The 18,120-nt window shown below is 35.9% G+C and overlaps 1 protein-coding gene across 4 annotated transcripts in view; it reads left to right on the top strand.

Annotated features, from left to right (window-relative positions):
* The window catches only part of MSRA (methionine sulfoxide reductase A), a 526,139-nt gene extending 508,097 nt beyond the window's left edge, over positions 1-18,042 (top strand). For all 4 annotated transcript variants that reach the window (XM_074287550.1, XM_074287549.1, XM_074287551.1 and 1 more), the window contains one exon: positions 17,283-18,042. In XM_074287550.1, the coding sequence (XP_074143651.1) occupies positions 17,283-17,447 (165 nt within the window). In that variant the 3' untranslated portion in view covers positions 17,448-18,042. The remainder of the gene's footprint in view (positions 1-17,282) is intronic.
* The last annotated feature ends 78 nt before the right edge of the window (positions 18,043-18,120 follow it).

Below are 18,120 nucleotides of genomic sequence, written 5' to 3'. Positions count from 1 at the left end.
CATCATACAGGATTGTTGTTGAAGTATACAATGATTTCCTAGTCCTGCTCACTTCACTCAGCATCAGTTCATGTAAGTCTCTCCAGGCCTTTCTGAAATCATCCTGCTGGTCATTTCTTACAGAACAATTAATATTCCATAACATTCATATACCACAACATATTTAGCCATTCTCCAATTGATGGGCATCTACTCAGCTTCCAGTTTCTTGCCACTACAAAGAGGACTACCACAAACATTCTTGCACATACAGGTCCCTTTCCCTTCTTTAAAATCTCTTTGGGATATAAGTCCACTAGTAATACTGCTGGATCAAAGTTTGATAACTTTTTGAGTATAGTGGAATGCAAAGTCTTACAAAAATGAAGCTGAAAACTATTTTGTTATTTATTTATTATTGAAACTTTAAAAAGAAAGGAAAAAAAAAAAGAAAATACTTCCCTCATCTTTTTTGTACAACCCAAAGGGATGATAATGATGGTGGGAATTCCAAGTAAGAGATATCATTGTCTTAGTAAGTTAGAAAAGTGAATTAGTTTTTATTTTGGTTTAGTAAGCTTTGAATGAAAAAAAAATCAATCAAGCTCTTCTTTCCATTTCCTTACCATTTAGCTGTGAATGCTTTCTAAATGAGTGATTTTTGTGGTAAGCCAGTGGCCAGGCCAGGGAGATGAAAGATGGCTCCCACACAAAACTTACATATCCTATTGAGGTTTATTGATGGGATGTTCTTTTTTACAACCAGCGGAAGCCTAGAAGTGGGAGAGTGGAGATAGGGGGTGCTGTGGTTGTTTTAATCTACTTCTCAAGATGAATATCCACCTGCTATTTGAGAAGCACAGTTCCTGTATTCTCAAGGGACTGAACCAAAGGTAGTTTCTCAATTCTCCACTCAAGCTTTTTTTTTTTTTTTTTTTTTTTTTTTTTTTAAGAAAAAGATTTCATCTCTAATGTAGTTCACTACTTTTTCTTTTTTTCCTAAGGTCCTTGGGCAATGATCAGTTTTCTCTTACTTTCATTCTTGGTTGTTCACTTTGGGATCTTCCAGTGTTTTCATTGGTTGAAGGAACAAGAATTCGAATCCTGCTTTAGATACTTAACTATCTGTTACCTTAGCAATAATAGCACCTACCTTACTTGGGGCTTGTGAAGATTGAATGTGTTAACATATGTAAAGGGATTTTCAAGCCTTAGAACCATGATATAAAAAAAAGCTAGCTATTTTTTATTATTAAAAGAGCAAGTAAAGGCAAGGATGAAGAATTTGACTTAATTCTCAGCTAACTCGATAAATCTATGTCTGCTCTCCTGGCCTTGGCTGGAGTCTGAGAAACTTTCCCAGAGACTGAGAGCTCACTGCTCCACATAGATATTGCTTTATTGCTTAAATATCTGACAACTCTTTGCTCTCACAAGCCGGTCTGCAGACCCTAAAACATAATATCTATCAATATAAACACACTGACAGCAATGAAGCAAAAAGCATTTCCTAAGCCCTACTTTGTGCCAGGCACTGATAAAAAATGAAAATCCACCTCTGTTCCCAGAAAGCTTAAGGATGAACATCAACTCAGGGCTTTTGTTCTGTATATTATCTGTTGAGGTGTCCTATAATCTTTGAGATAGATCAAGTGGGGCCAGTAGAACATGCAAGAGACCAGAAAAATCTGACCAGAGCCTATGTGGTAGAAAAGAAAGAGCCTTGAATTTGGAATCAAGATTTGAATGTAGAACTTGCCACTTAGAAGGTTTGTGATTTTGGGTAAATCCACTTCATTTTTTGTTATCTATAAAATAAGACTATTGAATTGGATCTTCCATCTCAAAATCCTATGATAATAGAGAATTGTATTCTGAATTGTTACTTCATTTTTATACTGTGCAATATTTATAACTTTATGTTGAACATGAGCCTATAAATAGAAGCAGCACAATAATTATATTAAAATTTAATCTAAATTATTTTCCCACATAGGCATGATATCAGTATAAAATAGTGACAGTTCATAAAGAAATAAAAAAAATTAGAGCAGGAAGTTGGAAGAATTGGATTTTAGACTTAATTTTGCCACCAACCATAAGGCAATATACACACTATTTTTAACTTTCTAAGACTAGTTTCTTTACCTGTAAAATGAAATTAAGCTAGTAATCTGTAAGGTTCCTTTTGACTCTCTGTCCTTATCAGTTTGCAAGTTAAAAGCTTGTTAGAATGAACTATATAACATATATTCAAAATTTTGTCAGTTAACAAGCATTTAAAAAATTAATCTTTTCCTTCTTCTTACGTCCTTCCTACTGAGAAGGAGAAAAAAAAAATATTAATCCCTTAATACATAACTGCAGTGGCCAGCAAAACACATTCCCATACTGGGCGTATCTGGAAAATGTGTCTTTTTTTCTCATATTAAGTTCACCACTTTTCTATCAGAAGGTGAATATTATATTTCATCTTCATTTCTTTGATAATTGCATTATCATTGCCTTGATGAGAATTCTCAAGTATTTCAAAGTTGTTTTTCTCTGTAATATTATTATCATTGCATCAATTGTTCTCCTAGTTCTCATTTTAGTATATTATGGTGTCTTAATTCCTGGTTATCAAGTCTTAAAAGGCAAATAAAATGAAATGTATGCCATCTTGTGGAAAAAAGATGGTACTGACAGGGTCTCTTGCTAGGGGGAAAAAACGACTTCAGAAAAATTTCCAGAGATAAAGATAAATGAGTACGTTAGTAGCTACGGGGATCAGAACTAACTGGCAAAAGGGAAATAGCCTGTGCAAATGGCAGAAAGGTTGGTAATACTGAAAAGAGGGTAGCTGACTGCCAAGAAATCCGAGAGACCCCAAAATCTCTGTACTTGGGGAGTGCATATCCTCCCAGTGGTAGGAAATAAAATGTTGTTTTCCATTTTTCAGACACACCCCTTGAGCCATTCCCTTCTTTATTTTTGGAATGTCCACTTCTTCCTGCTTTCTCTAAAAAGCCTTTTTCAGCTCTTTCAGATAATAATGGTCCTTTTTTCATCATATCTGATAACACTTTGTGCTTTTCTTATAGAATCATTTCTGATGTTTATCATGTACTTACTTGTGTACATGCCTTCCCTGCTCTATTACACTGTCTGCTTTTTGTGGAAAGGGTCCACATTAGTGCTCTTTGCATCTTCCTCAGAGGCTAGCAGATGCAGAAGTGTCTGAGGCAGATGTTTGTTAAAATTCAAATTTTTCAAATACTTTATAAATTGCCTTTGATATGCAGAGCTGGTTGGCTAGTTAGAGCAAAAGTTGATGTTAACGTGAGATTAAAAGGGGAAAATTGAGAAGACTGGGTACAGTTATATCTCCTTCATATTAAATGAAAAATGGGGAGTAGGTAAAAGCAAAGATTTAGAATGTCACCTTTCGGCCAGAAGTTTATAGCATCATAGATTTAGAACAGAAGGGGACATAAAGGCCATCTAATCTTACATTTTGCAGATGAGGAAACTGAGGTGCAGAGAGTTTAAGTGACTTGCCCAATTATCCTAAATTTTGAAAACTGAGGGAGATAGATGTTATGGAACTAGCCCAGAGTCACACAGCTAGCTAGTGTTTGTAGCTAAATTTGAACTCGGAGCTCCTCCACTCCAAGCCTATGGCTCTATCCATTGTGCCACTTGATTGCCAGAACTACCTTCACCAGAAAGTATTTTACTTCCTTGCAAAACAATGAGACTTGGCAGCCAAAGGCAACATTGGTTTATAGTACCAAATCCATTTGCAAAACCTTATAGAGGAAGATCAGGAACATTTGTCTTAAAGCAATGAACAACAGTGGAGAAGAAAACAGACCTGCAGAAAGTTCCAGATGAGCCAGATCATCTGGAGAATGTGTAGATTGAATAAGAGTAATGTGACATGCATATATTACATACAGATATAAAGGAAAAGGTGATGGGACAAATATATTCCAGGAAATTGTGCAAAGTCATTTTCAATTGGAGTGATCAGAGAAAGCTTCATGGAGGTGGTAAATAAACAGACCTTAAGATAATATGATGATAACCGTGGCAGAATTGAAAAGAATATAGGAAACAAGAAAAAGCAGAATAGCATGAGATAAAAGCTAGTAATTCTATTTGTCTGCATTGCAGAATACATTAAGGATGATAGTATAAAATAAGACTGCAGAGGGAGATTAGAGCCAGATTGTGGAAAGCTCCAAATAACAGATCAAAAAGACTATCTTTCCCCCTCTCCCCCCAATTGGCAATCAGGAGTCACTAGTGAACTCAAGCAGAGGAGTAACATGATGAGACCACAATATGAGGAAGATTATTTTGGCAGGTTTCTGAGTTTAATTGGATGAATAAACTGACTAGATAAAGTCTTTTATGATCAACTTAAGATGATATGAATTCCTTAAGATTTTCTGAATGGTTCTCAATTTCCTAGAATATGATAAAATATAAGAGCCCCCAAAAGATACCTACTATATGATTATTTTCTCCTCAAAATAAATATATGAATGAAATAGATTTTCATTTTAGTAATTCCTGAAGATTTATCTTAGATTACTATTATTTAGACATAATAAAGAAGCTGACCTCAATAGCTTTCTTGATACTTAGAGCCTATCGGATTTTTTTTTTTTTTTCTTTTCTTATCCATCTTCATCCTGGAAGCTTCTTCAAGCACACAAGAGATTCTTCTTAAGGAATGAGCTCAAAATAAATTATGTTAATGCAGTTTATAAAGGACATACATTTCACAAAATGTTTTTCTCATAAAAACCCTCTCAATTAGGGAAAGAAAACTTTATTCCTTCTTTACTGATTAGGACATTGAGGCCTGGAAGCAATTAAAAATAACTTGCCCCAGATCACTCAACTAATTAAACATAGCAACAGAACTCAAATCCTTGATTTCTATCTTCAGGGACAGATTCTTTACAGTTTATCGCACTGCATCTCTAGACATAGACTTTGCCCTCAGACAACTTAGAGACTAGTAGAGAGGATAAGACCTGATCACAGATAACTCTGAAACAACATAATACATAAAATTCACAAGCAAAATTCTCCAAGGGTTCTGAGAGGAGGAAAAACACATATCTAAGGGAGACGAGCAAGGAAAGTTTCATGGAAGAGTTAACATTTGGATTAGGCTATGAACGATAGGTAGTGTTTTAATAATCAGAAATGTTAAGCATAAGGCAAAGGAGATCAAGGGGGAAGGAGAGGATATGTTTACGCAACTGGGAAAAGTCCAATTGGCTGGAGCATAAAGTACACGAAGGAATAATGGGAAATAAGGGTAGCTACCTGATTTTTTTTTTTTTTTTAATTGTAAAGCACTTAATTTAGAAGGTAGATTGAGGAGCTTGGGGCATGGGGAAAAGCTTGTACAAAGGCAAAGAGATGGGCAGTAGATGATCATGTGAAAGGAACGGCAAATAGGTTAATTTAATGAGAGCATAGCGTGTGTGAAGAACAATAATGTGCACTAAGTAATGTACACTGATTTCCCTGGCTACCTTTAAGTCCCAACTAAAATCTCACTTCTATAAGAAGCCTTCTCTAAAGCCCTCTTAATTCCGGGACCTTCCCTCTGTAATTATCTCCTATTTTATCCTGTACATAGCTTGTTTTGTATATGTTTGTTTCCTTGTTACCTCTTCCATTAGATTGTAAGCTCTTTAAGAGCAGGAGCTGGCTTCTGCCTCTTTTTGTATCCACTACTTAGTGTTATTAGGCCCTTAATAAATGTTTGATTGGTTGACTGAGCTTAGAAAGATAAACCAGCTTGAGTCTGATTGTGAAGGGCCTTAAAAGACAAACAGAGGAGTTTGTTTTTTATCCTAGAGGGAAGAGAAGCCTCTGAAATTTGTGAATATGAGATTACAGACTTGGCGGCCACTGAGCACTGATAGAGAGGTGTGGGGATGAGAAAGAAGGTCAAAACTAATGCTGAGGTTGGAACCTGGATGCTTTGGAGAATCATGGCACCATTGATAGCAATAGGAACTAACAAAAGAAGATCCTGTTTTCTTCCTCACAACTATTGGGGACTGTTGATTTGCTTGGGTTTCTTGCTTGTTTTTACCTTTCTCTGGTTAGTTCTCACTGCCAATCCTCACTTAAAGGGGCTGATTTTGTTGGAAAGATAACAAGCTGTCCTAGAGGTTCCACTTTGGACTCGTGGACTCATAATGTCCTTGCTCTCTTTACAACCAGAGGCTCCAGTGCCAGAGGACATCCTTGACATTACCATCCTGCTGTCCTATCTAAGGAGCATCAGATTCACCAGCGTAACTCCCATGGCCTCAGGAGACTGTTCCTTAGCCAGGGGCAGGGACCAGGCTAAGACTGAAGGGAGTCTGGATTAGGGCTGGGGCAGAAGTGTGCCTGCTTAGGGTGAAACGCCCGGTGGAATTTAGGAGGAGGAATGGCATTCAGTGCTGAGGGCGTGCTGGACCCTGTAACAGCAGCTAGAGCCAGTGCTGAGTCCCTGTGTATCCCTGGCTGCAAGGACTTGCGGAACAGCCATACAAATCATTTGGATGTGACAGTGTAGGCATTCAGATTTTTTTTTTTTTTTTTTTTTTTTTTTGCTATTCATACTCCAGGGAAGGCTGCCAGGAGAGAGAGCCTATCTGCAGTCTCCTTGTTTCCCCTCACTCCCCACAACCCCAATTCAAATAACCACATGATATGGTACAGGATGAAACAGCTGCCTTTCCCTGCATGTGTACACTTCACAGGTGCTGAAAAGTGTGCTCTGAGACCCAGAAGGAAATTTGAATCATCCTAATTCTCTTGTGAACTCTTTTTTTTTTTTTTTTTTGCTTGATTCTTAAAAGATTTTTTCTCCCACTTTCTGTAGCATTAAATCATTTTTAAAGAAATAAGTATTTTCTAAATAAAACATTTAGTTTAATAATAATATCCATTTGAGGAGGCTGCCTTCAACTTACTCTTCTAGCTGACGTAGTATTAATACCGATTGAAATCGAGCAGGATGTTCTCAGTCCTGAACTGACTTCTCTGCTTCCCTTCTGCACGGTTTCTTTAGAATTCTCTCTCAGGTTTAACGAGCTAGGCAAAGAATGTGTCACATTTAAATCCCAGCAGAGAATCTTCAGCTTTTCAGGGAGATTGAAATATCCCCAATTTTGTTCTCTACTGTGATGGGGAGGAAGCAGGGATGGGAGTGGGGAGGAGAAGCTGTGATAGACAGAGATGGAAGCTTTCCTGAACAATTCTAAATTCTCTCTCCACACCTCATTCTGCTTCCCCTGCCCACCGCCTAGCATCCTGGAGCCGGGTACTGCCAATAACTCCTATAGCCAAATATGCACCTGTGTCCAGAGCATGCCATGGCCGTTGCTGGGGAAAGCTGGCATGTCTCTATTCCCAGGAAGCTGCGAATTCTGGAGCTCAGCTTCTGAATGCCTAGAATAGGAAACATGTGACTAGAGACAGAAGCTGTTTTCTATTCTAACCTAGAATGTTAGAGCTGGAAGAGATCCCAAGCATTTTTACTTAATTTTTCTGTGTTCTTTAAATGAGTCTCTGCTTAGCTAGTCTCCTTATTACAATTTAAGGACCCTGCCAGCACCCAAATTGGGCTAGTGTTAGGAACTGGGGGGAGGGGAGGGAGAAGAAGGGAGGGATGGAATACAAAAAAATAAAAATAAATAAGTCATCTCCCCTGCCTTCAAGGAGACTCCATTCCACTAGGAAGATGGGACATGAAAAGAAAAGAATCAGTAACACTGATTAGGAAGCCATAACAAGGATCTTGTGGAAATACAGACAATGACTTTAAAGTAGGCCATCAGCCCCCATTCCGTGACTTTCCTCAGTAATTTTTAAGCCACAGGTTCTTAATCTCAGGTCTGTGCACCTGTGTTTTGTTTATTTTTATAATTTTATTTCATTTGTAATTGACTTATCTTATAATTATCTTATAATTCTTTGTATTTTATTTTCATATATTTAAAAATTTTACTTTGAGAAGGCGGTTCATAGGTTTCACCAGACTTACTGCTGAAGGATTCCATGCCACAAAAAATGCTAGGACATTCTTAGGATGCGTCTACAGGATATCCAGATAAAAATAAGAATTGGTCATGCTTAGTCTATCAATAATATGAACAATCACCTTAAGCAGAAGATAAGTAGAAAAGACTCATAGGCTCTGTGATTCTTGACCCTTGTGAAAATATAACTCCTTCCCAACAAGAAGAAATGTATTAAGCCTTCTTAGTCTTATATCTCTCATTGTGAATGATTCACCAGTGGTCCTGAGAACACTGTGGAAATGGCTTTCACAAGGTAGGAGAAAGAGGAGTCACCATTCTTTTCATTCATCCAGCCATTCGCCAAGGATTACCAATTCTTCCTTTGAAATAACCTCCTTACTCTCTATTAATACAACCACAATTAATTACATTTTCTCGAGAGGAGGCAAATAACAAAAGGCAAAGGAGAAATTAAAGGACTCTGGGATTATATGACAAAGGAGAAAATTCTGATAACTATGGAGATCAGCAAAGGTTTAATAAAAGACTTGTTTAGGACACTGAATCTTTTCTAAAAAATACTTTTCCCAATTACATGTCAAAATAATTCATTTTTTTTTTAAATTTTGAGTTCCAAATTCTGTCCTTCCTCCTCTCCTACCTCAAACCCTAGGCAGTAAGCAATCATGTAAAACATTGCCATATTACCATATTATTTGTTTTGTACAAAACAACTCAACCCAAAAAAGAAGGAAAGAAAGAAAAAATAGTATGTTTCAGTCTATATTGAGACATCACTCCTTCCTTTAGAGGGAGATAGCATGTTTCATTATGACGTCTTTAGGTCTTAGATTGTTGTATTTCTGAGAATAGCTAAGTCATTCACAATTCTTCATAAAACAATATTGCTGTTATTGCATACAATATTTTCCTGATTCTGTTCACTTTGCATCAGTTCATATAAGTCCAGGTTTTTCTAAAATCATCCTGCTTGTCATTTCTTACAGCAGAATAATATTCTATCACAATTATATATCATTGTGTGTTTCAGGCATTCCTCATTTCCACCACAAAAAGAACTGTTATGAATATTTTTGTAAAAATAGGTCTCTGGCACTGAGTCTTAAAGGATAAGGGATATGAAAGACAGTTTATTCTAGATCTGAGATACAGCTGTGCAAATACAGGAGATGGGGGTGACATGTTGAGTGCTGGAAATCTAGAGTAGGCTAGATTGGAACATAAAGTGTCTGAAGAATAATAAGGTGAAGCCACTAAAGAGAGTCTTAATTCCCAAGCTAAGGAGTTTATATTTTATTCTTTTTTTGTTATTGTTGAAAACTAGCTTCATGTATTTTTTATATTAATTTTATAATTATAACATTTTTTGACATGCATAGATATCTATGCATAGATAATTTTTTACAACATTATCCCTTGTACTCCCTTCTGTTCTGAGTTTTTCCCCTCCTTCCCTCCACCCCCTCCCCTAGATGGCAGGCAGTCCCATACATATTAAATATCTTATAGTATATCCTAGGTACAATATATATGTGCAGAACTGAATTTCTTGTTACACAGGAAGAATTGGATTCAGAAGGTAAAAACAACCTGGGAAGAAAAACAAAAATGCAAACAGTTTACACTCATTTCCCAGTGTTCCTTCTCTGAGTGTAGCTGATTCTGTCCATCATTGAGGATATATTTTATTCTAGAGGCAGTAAGAAGTCACTGAAGATTTTTGAGTAAGAGAATGAAAAACACTCTATCATGAAAACATTTATGGTCTCTTCCTGCCTGATGTTGAATCCTGAGGGGTACTTGAGAACTTTAAGAAGGTATTTTGGGACAGGAAGAGAAAAAGAAATAGTTGTTTTGCTCAAAGGATTTATAATCAGATCAGGGAGTCAGGAAAATAGTCATGTTATCAATGTTGGAAAAATTTCCTGCATATGCTTTGTAAATAAATAAATAAGAAAATAGCCATGCTACTAGGCCTGATATGATGGAAACAACACTGGTACGGCTTCATGTGGCACCTCTGGTGCACACCACAGATGTTACTTTAGTCAAATCCCTCATTTACTCCTATTGGGCTTTAGTATCCTCATTTGTAAAATGAAAGGGCTGGCAGCTGAAGCTCCTTTCAGCACTAGCACTATGAAAGATGTTAAAGATTTAGAATAGAAAGATCAATGAAGACTCCAGTGAGCACAGCGAACACAGGTACTTGGTGAACATTACCAACGATCATAAGGTTTAGTGCTGGGCCACCTCTAGAAATAATTTACTTCAATTCCATCATTTTCCATAAGAAGAAACTGAAGCAACAGAGAATAATGTCAAAGGCACAGGTAGGGATGGTAGCTGTGAAAAAGGGTTGACACTTTTCTCTGAGATGGATCAGGAAGCTGATCTGGGAGGGCTTGGGGTGTGACTGTGGGGATCACTCAGATCTGAAAGATGTAAGAGAGACAAAATCAACTGGATATGATGGTGAGCTTGATATTGGGAATAAAGAAGAAATATTCAAAAATGGTTAAGAAATTTGGAAGCCTTTGGTCTCTCTGGAAGTAATGGGAGAACTGAGATGAGCTTATGGTTTAGTGATGGGCAGCTAAGGGGTTAGGGGAATAGAGCACCAGACCTGGAGGCAGGAAAGCCTGAGTTCAAATCCAGCCTCAGACACTTAACTGCTGTGTGACTCTGGGCAAACCACTTAACACTCTTTGCCTCAGTTTTCTCACTTGTCAAATGAGCTGGAGAAGGGAATGACAAACCGCTCCATGTCTCTGCTAAGAAAAATACAAAAGTCCAATCTCTCTGCTGTTAGAAGCATGAGACCTTATTTTATTTCCTCTCACACAGGAGGTCACAAAGAATCAGACGCTATTCAAAAAGACTAAATGCCACCAACAACAAATAGGTTAGTAGAAATTATAACAAGCTCTAAAAGCAACATGTTAAGCTTTAGACATCCTCTTGGATATACAATGGAAATATCAAATATTGAAATGTTAGAAAGTTGGAAAGAATGTCATTAGATCAGAGGCAGAAGAAGAGTTAAAAGCTTCTCTGACCAGGTAATGATTGCAATTGTGACTGGATAAAATCCATGCAGAAATTAGTGTGTATAGATAGAAATGAGCGGAGCTAAGTTTGAACCTTGAGATATGGTAGTGGTCAAAGAGAAGATGAGAAACCAAGGAAAGAGAGAAGTAGCAGAGAGGCTTGAGAGGGAGAGAAGGCCAGACAACCAAGATTAGAAACCTGCTAAGGGGAAGACGTTGGTCAACAGAAAAAGTAGAGATAATGTACGCTGTTGTTCACTAAGGAGAGGAGATGATTGTTTTGGAGCCTCTCAGGCTCTTAATTCATACTTGTAGGCTCCAAACAGAAATAGGGCCAATGAAAGTGCTACTAAGGACACAGTGGGGTGACAGAAAAGACGTGGTAAATGCTGGAATTTTTTCACCAGGTGTACATTTGTCATGGTGGCCCCTGGGTAAGAAGGCCCTATTTCAAAGTAACAAGCTCATTCTCTTTTTCCTGATGTCACTTAATACTACATAGAAGAACAGAAGGAAGCTGATTGGCGTTGAAATTATTGGCCTTGCTTCCTGTTGACACTTGTAAACCCTATGAGAGAATTGGCTGATTCTGAGCCAGGTGGTTGGATAGCTCTCTTGGCACTGATTGGTTAGCTTCATGTTGCCTTTGTGGCCCACTCTGTTTAGAAAAACACAATCTTTTTCAGCCTAGCTTAGTGAGCAAAATTCCAAATTACAAATATGGTCTCATGGTTCCAAATTATATTCAAGGGCTCTGCAAAATTTAAAGTACTGCAGGAATGCTTCATAATAAAACCAGTCCTTTTTTGGTAAACTTGAGACTTATCACCCAATTCTCCCAGTTCATCTTGACTAAGTGGCAGTCAGAGGTTTCTGCTAGATTGTGGATAGGAAGAGCATAAGGAAGAATAAGTCAAGCTTGTCCTTGGTTAGAGAGAGGTCCCACAAAGGGAAGCAAGTGAATATACTGCTCTTGGTCCTTGGTTGTTGGTCTGTCTGGAGAATTCCCTAGAACTAAGACAGAATCTGGGTTGCTGGGCTGAATCAGGAAAGTGCTTGACAGATGCGGCAGAAACTGGGAGCTGAATGACAGGACTTTGCACTGTGTAAGTGCTCTTGTTTTATGAGCTGATTTGCATATGTGGAGTAAAGGAGGTTGATGAGCCCAGGTGACTATGAGCCTGGTTGCCTGTGAAATCAGGGTGGTTCCCTTGATAGAAATTGGGGAATTCCAGAAAGAAGTACCAAAGTGATGAATATTTTGGACACAAAACCTTTCAATGTTTTCTTCTATGTCATAAATTAGTTGAGAATTGCTTTGGTGAAAGAAGTACTCACAATAACAAAATATGAAACTAACTCATGTACGTACATATGCATGCGTGCACATACACATACACACATATGCATATCCATGTATTATCTCTCTGCTGTTAGAACCATGACACCTTATTTTATTTCCTCTCACATAGGAGGTACTTAAAATATATTGAATTGAGCTACCTATTTTAATAATAGTAGTAGCTAACATTTTATAGTGCTTACAATGTGCCAGGCACAGTGCTGAGCTTTATTCATTATTAATTATTTCATTTGATCTTCTCAGCAACCCTGGGAAGTTAGATCTTGTTATTGTCCTCATCTTACAGATGAGGAAACTGAGATAAACAGAAGTTAAGTGATTTTCCAAATGTTAAATAACTATTAAGTATCTGAAGCCAGATTTTAACTGAGATATTTCTTATTATGGGCTCAGCACTCCATGTACTGTGCCACCTATTTTATTTGTTAGAGACATAGGATGAAAATATTATGCGTATATACTCATTGATATCAAAATCAGGTGGCTCTAATCTTTAAGCCTCAAGGGATATAGTTTTCTTTAAAGAAAAAAAGATCATTTTTTAAATTAACAAATATTTGTTTTTTGTTCCTCTTCTATTCTATTTATTCTATTCTTCTATTCTATTCTAATTTATTCTATTCAGGACAATAACAACAACAAACCAGCTCACTTATTACGTTTTGTAACAAATATACCTAATCTAGCAAATTCCTTCATTTCATATTTTCAATTTTTTTTTCTTTCTGAATTTTTAGTCTATTTCCTCTCTGCAGGTAGCATGGTTCATCTTTAGTCTTCAAAAATCATGATTTTTAATTGCATTCATCCAGCTTTTCCAATCTTTCAAAGTTGCTTTTCTTTATAATTATATAAATTGTTCCCTTGGTTCTGCTCACTTTACTCTGCATCTGTTCGTATAGGTGTTCTAGTTATTCTCTGAAACTGTTCATTGCATCATTTCTTATAGAACAGTAATATCACATTATATTTATATATTACAATTTGTTTAGCCATTCTTCAGTAGGTGAATATGCTCTTTCAGTTTCCATTTTTTTCCAGCAAAAAGAGTTGCTATAAATATTTTGGTACAGACATGTCCTTTTCCTCTTTCTTCAATCACTTTCTTTTAAAAAAAATTTAAATTATAGCTTTTTATTTACAAGATATATGCATGGGTAATTTTTCATCCTTGGACCCTTGCAAAACCTTCTGTTCCAACTTGTTCCAACTTTTCCCCTCCTTCCCCCCACCCTCTCCCCTAGATGGCAGGTAGACCAATACATGTTAAATATATTAAATTATATGTTAAATGCAATATATGTATATATATTTATACAGTTAAGCTGTACAAGGAAAATTGCAATCACTTTCTTAATAGTTGTGTCAGTGGGTCAAAGTATATGTATTTTAGTGACTTTGGAAAGATAGTTTCACATTGCTTTTGATAATGACTATAACAAATCTCACCTCCTCCAGCAGTATATTCATGTGCTTGTTTTCCCAGAGTCATTCACACATTTGTCATTTTCTTCTTTGGTCAACTTTGCCAGTCTAATGAAAGTTTGCTTTCATTTAATTTGTTTTAATTATTAATAATTTTGAGCATTTTATACAGTTATTAATAAATTATATTTCTATTTTTGAAAACTGACTTTATATTCTTTGATTTTTTGTCTCTCTGGGAAATGGCTCTTTTTCTTACATATTTGAATAATTATATATCATGGATATGACATCTTTATCAGGAAAATGTGCTGCAAAGTTGTTATTTTTCCAATTATCCAATTACCCTGCTAATTTTAAATGTATTTGATTAAAATTTTAAATTTTACATAACCAGAATTGTTTTTCTTCTATGACCTCTCTCTTATTTGTTTGGTCATGAACTCTTCCTCTCTTCATATGTCTGGAAAGTAATTTCTTCCTTATTTCTCTAATTTGCTAAGAATATCACTTTTTGCAGCTAAATCATATATCCATTTAGAGTTTACTTGGTATATGATATGGAATGTTGGTTTATAATTTTTGCTAAACTGTTACCAATAATTTTTGCTGAATAGGTGCTTCCTTCCCTTCCAATACCTGGGACTTTTGGGTTTAATGAACATGATACTACTGTGTTTATTTGCTTCTGTTTGTTATATATCTAAGCTCTTCCTTTGATTAATATTTTTTTAAATCAATATTTTTTGACTACTACTTGGTAGTGTACTTTAAACTTTGATACAAATAGGACTTTTTCTCACTTCTCTTTTCATCATTTCTCTTGAAATACTTATTATTTTGTTTCTTCAGATAAATTTTCTCCCTCTATCAGATAATCAGTTGATTGTTATAGCACTAAGTAAATAGGTTAAGTTAAGTAGTATTGTCATTTTTATTATAGTGGCTTGATCTACTCATGAACAATAAACATTTACTCTGATATTTAGGTCTATTTTTATAGTTTCATTCATATAGTTCCTGAGTATATAATAATAGATATACTCTTAAATATTTTAACTTCTGTAGTTGTTTTCAATGAAATGTCTCTTTTAATCTCTTCTCCCAGAGCCTTTTTGATGATAAATAGAAATTCTTATTGTTTATATGGCTTTATTTTATGTTCAGCAACTTAGCTGAATTTTAGTTGACTCTTTAAGGTTCTCTAAATAGACCATCATCTATTACTTGCAAGAAAAAAAATAACTGTTTTGTTTCCTCTTTGTTTATGCTGCTTCTCCCAATTTCTCTTTCTTGTTTTTTGCTATAGCTAGTACGTGTTAAAAAGTAGTGATGATAAGAGATATCCAATCTTATTGGAAAGACCTTTAACTTTCTTACATTTTATATGTAATGTTTACTCTTGGTTTTAAATAAGTATCACATATTATATTAAAGAAAAGTTAATTTATTCTTATACATTATAGTGTTTTTAACAAAAACAGACATGGATTTTTTCAAAAGCCTTTTTAACTTTGATTTACATAATGTGGGTTTTTTATTATAATTTGTTACTTTTATGATTTATTATAGTGGCTATAGGTTTCCTTACACTAAACCAACCTAGCATTCCTGAAAATCCAATCATAATTTATAATCTTTTAAAATATGTTGTTAATATATAGCTTATTTGTTTGTGGTAAAATTTTCAAGCCAATTTCTCCTGCCATACTTTTGGAGAGAGTGGTACTTCCTTCCCTGAGCTTCTTAGGGACTTTTCAAGTAGTTCCTGCCTGCTCCTAACGTTGAGACTTTAGAGTCAAAAAATCCTCCACCAAACATTGTGATGCTAAGACTTTAGAGAAATGAAAAAAAAATTCTACCAAAATAAATGCTAGGGATATCTGTTCTAAATACCTACAAAATTATGATACACTGAGAGGGAAAAGTCAAAACAATGAAGAGAACTAAGTATTGTTTTATATACTTACTTTCTGGTTTTATATTTTTATCTTAAATATATAATTATTTTGTAATTAAATATAATTTTAATATGTACATTCAACAAATAGTAATTTGATTGTTATCATACTGTTTATCTCTTGATGCCCCTTAACTTTTTTCTATAACACTAAAAGTTCTTAAAAGTTACACTAATAGTGTATGAGCTTTTATCACTCCTACCAAATAAAGACTTCTCTGAGTATTGATTACTCAGGGACACCCTGGATGAGTGGCTCATCTAAGGATCAGACTGGCTAAATTTGGAGAGGCTCATCATTGGAAAGCTGATGTGATTTTAATTTTGCAGTCAGGATAATTCATGATGCCATTTAGTAAAGCATAGAGGGATGGAGAGCCACATTTGTAGAGGATGTGTCCATGCTAGTATAATCACAGATTCTATAAATTTTGAAACACAATGATGATGATTCAATTTGAACAAAAAGTTTTGTGGCCCTTCCTTGATGAATTTTAAATCGATTTAAAATTATTCACTGTGGGCAACCTGAAGGATGGGTTGTTGTGAGTAAAGAATTTTATAAATGGCAAAGTCTTACTTTATAAATGTAATCTATTATCTCCCTAATATTTGAAACCAGTCAATGTAACTGTTTTACAGCCTGGCTAATTTGAAAGTTGACCACTTATAAACTTGATTTTTTGGAAACATAGAATGTAAAAACTGGAAGATAACTGACTGAAAACTATTGTAGTAGAGTGACTTGACCCTAAGCAAACATCTAATTCATAGAAGAGCTGGGCAAGACCCAGGCGTTTTTTGGTTCACTCTGTCCTAGTTCATTGTCATCAAGCAGTCATGTCATCCCTGAGCATCTCTTTCCTTTCATTGTTATACGTGTAAACTTTAATGCTTGGGGTTCAGGAGCTAGAGGACATGGGTTCAGACTCCAGCTTTGCTACTTACTCACTGTGTGATCTTCAGCAAATTGCTTGACTTTTCTGTGCCTTGGTTTCCTCCTCAGTAAAATGGGGATCACCATAGATTAGAGACAAAAGGAAAGTCGGATCTCATTCAGTTCAACCCTCTCATCTTACAGATGACAAAACCGAGACCAAGAAAAGCTAAGATACTTACAAGATAGAGGCAGTTAGCAGCAGAGCCTGGCTTTAGACCCAGATCCCCTGATTCCAGAGTCATACTCTACTCCGGGGCTGCCTTCTTCTGGGGATTATTGTGAATATCAGAAGATATGTGTTCAAATCTTCTGATTTTATGCAAATTATATAACCTTTCTGAGCCTCACAGTGAGGATCCTAATCTATGAAATGAAAAGAATAATACGTTTATTACCTACCTCTCAGGATTGTTATGAGAATCAAAGGAAACAATCCACATCAAATAGCTATATTAAAGTTAGCTACTCTGGTGATGATGATGACACTCACTAAAAAACTATTCTCTCTTAACAGGTCCTTAATGAAAGTGGCTATGGTGACATTACCACTGATATTCGAGAGGATCAACAATTCTATTATGCTGAAGATTACCATCAACAATACTTAAGCAAGAACCCCAATGGATACTGTGGGCTGGGAGGCACAGGAGTTTCCTGCCCCATTGGAATTACAATGTAATTAATGCCCGTGTGATGGCATTCAGATTGCATTTGCTATGGCACGGGTATGGGGTAATTGATCAGAGGCATTGCTTTCAGCTTCCCACCCTGTGAAGGGTTTCCAAACAAATGAAATATGTCAGTTTGATATGAGATGGATATCTCACACTAAATTTTGATGATGGCTGAGTTTATGTGATTATTGGAACTACACCTTCAGGTATGGGATACTAAGTAAGATGATTAAGCCTAAAAAGTGAGCAGTTTCTAGATTTTGAGAAAAAGGGGGAGGGGAGTGTAAGGGATTTGTTTCTGGTGGGAAAATCTTTACTCCTGCCCTGGCCTAGGCAACATGCAATCTTCCTTTCTGTGCCTTCAGATTTGTAATCATATGTAGCCATGATACATGTTTACAGAAATATTTCTCTGTACTGAATATAAATGCTTAGTTCCACTAGAATAGAGCCAATGGAACTTTTAGTGCCTGTTACGGGCTTCCTCGTGGCAATAGAAAGATCCAAATTTGCTTTATGGATTATGATGCTTCGCTTGTAGCAATGAGAAGGATAGCAAATGCATAATCTAATAAAAGTTTATAGTCTGATTAAAACCAACCTGATGTTTAGCTTGCTTTTTACCTATTTCAAAGCAGTGTCTCAATGAATTATAAGATGAATTTGCATCCTTTAAAG

The sequence above is a fragment of the Sminthopsis crassicaudata genome, chromosome 2 (genome assembly GCF_048593235.1).
Source record: "Sminthopsis crassicaudata isolate SCR6 chromosome 2, ASM4859323v1, whole genome shotgun sequence".
Lineage (NCBI taxonomy): Eukaryota > Metazoa > Chordata > Mammalia > Dasyuromorphia > Dasyuridae > Sminthopsis > Sminthopsis crassicaudata.
The sequence above is the reverse complement of the archived record's forward strand: the minus strand, read 5'-3'. Positions and strand labels throughout refer to the sequence as shown.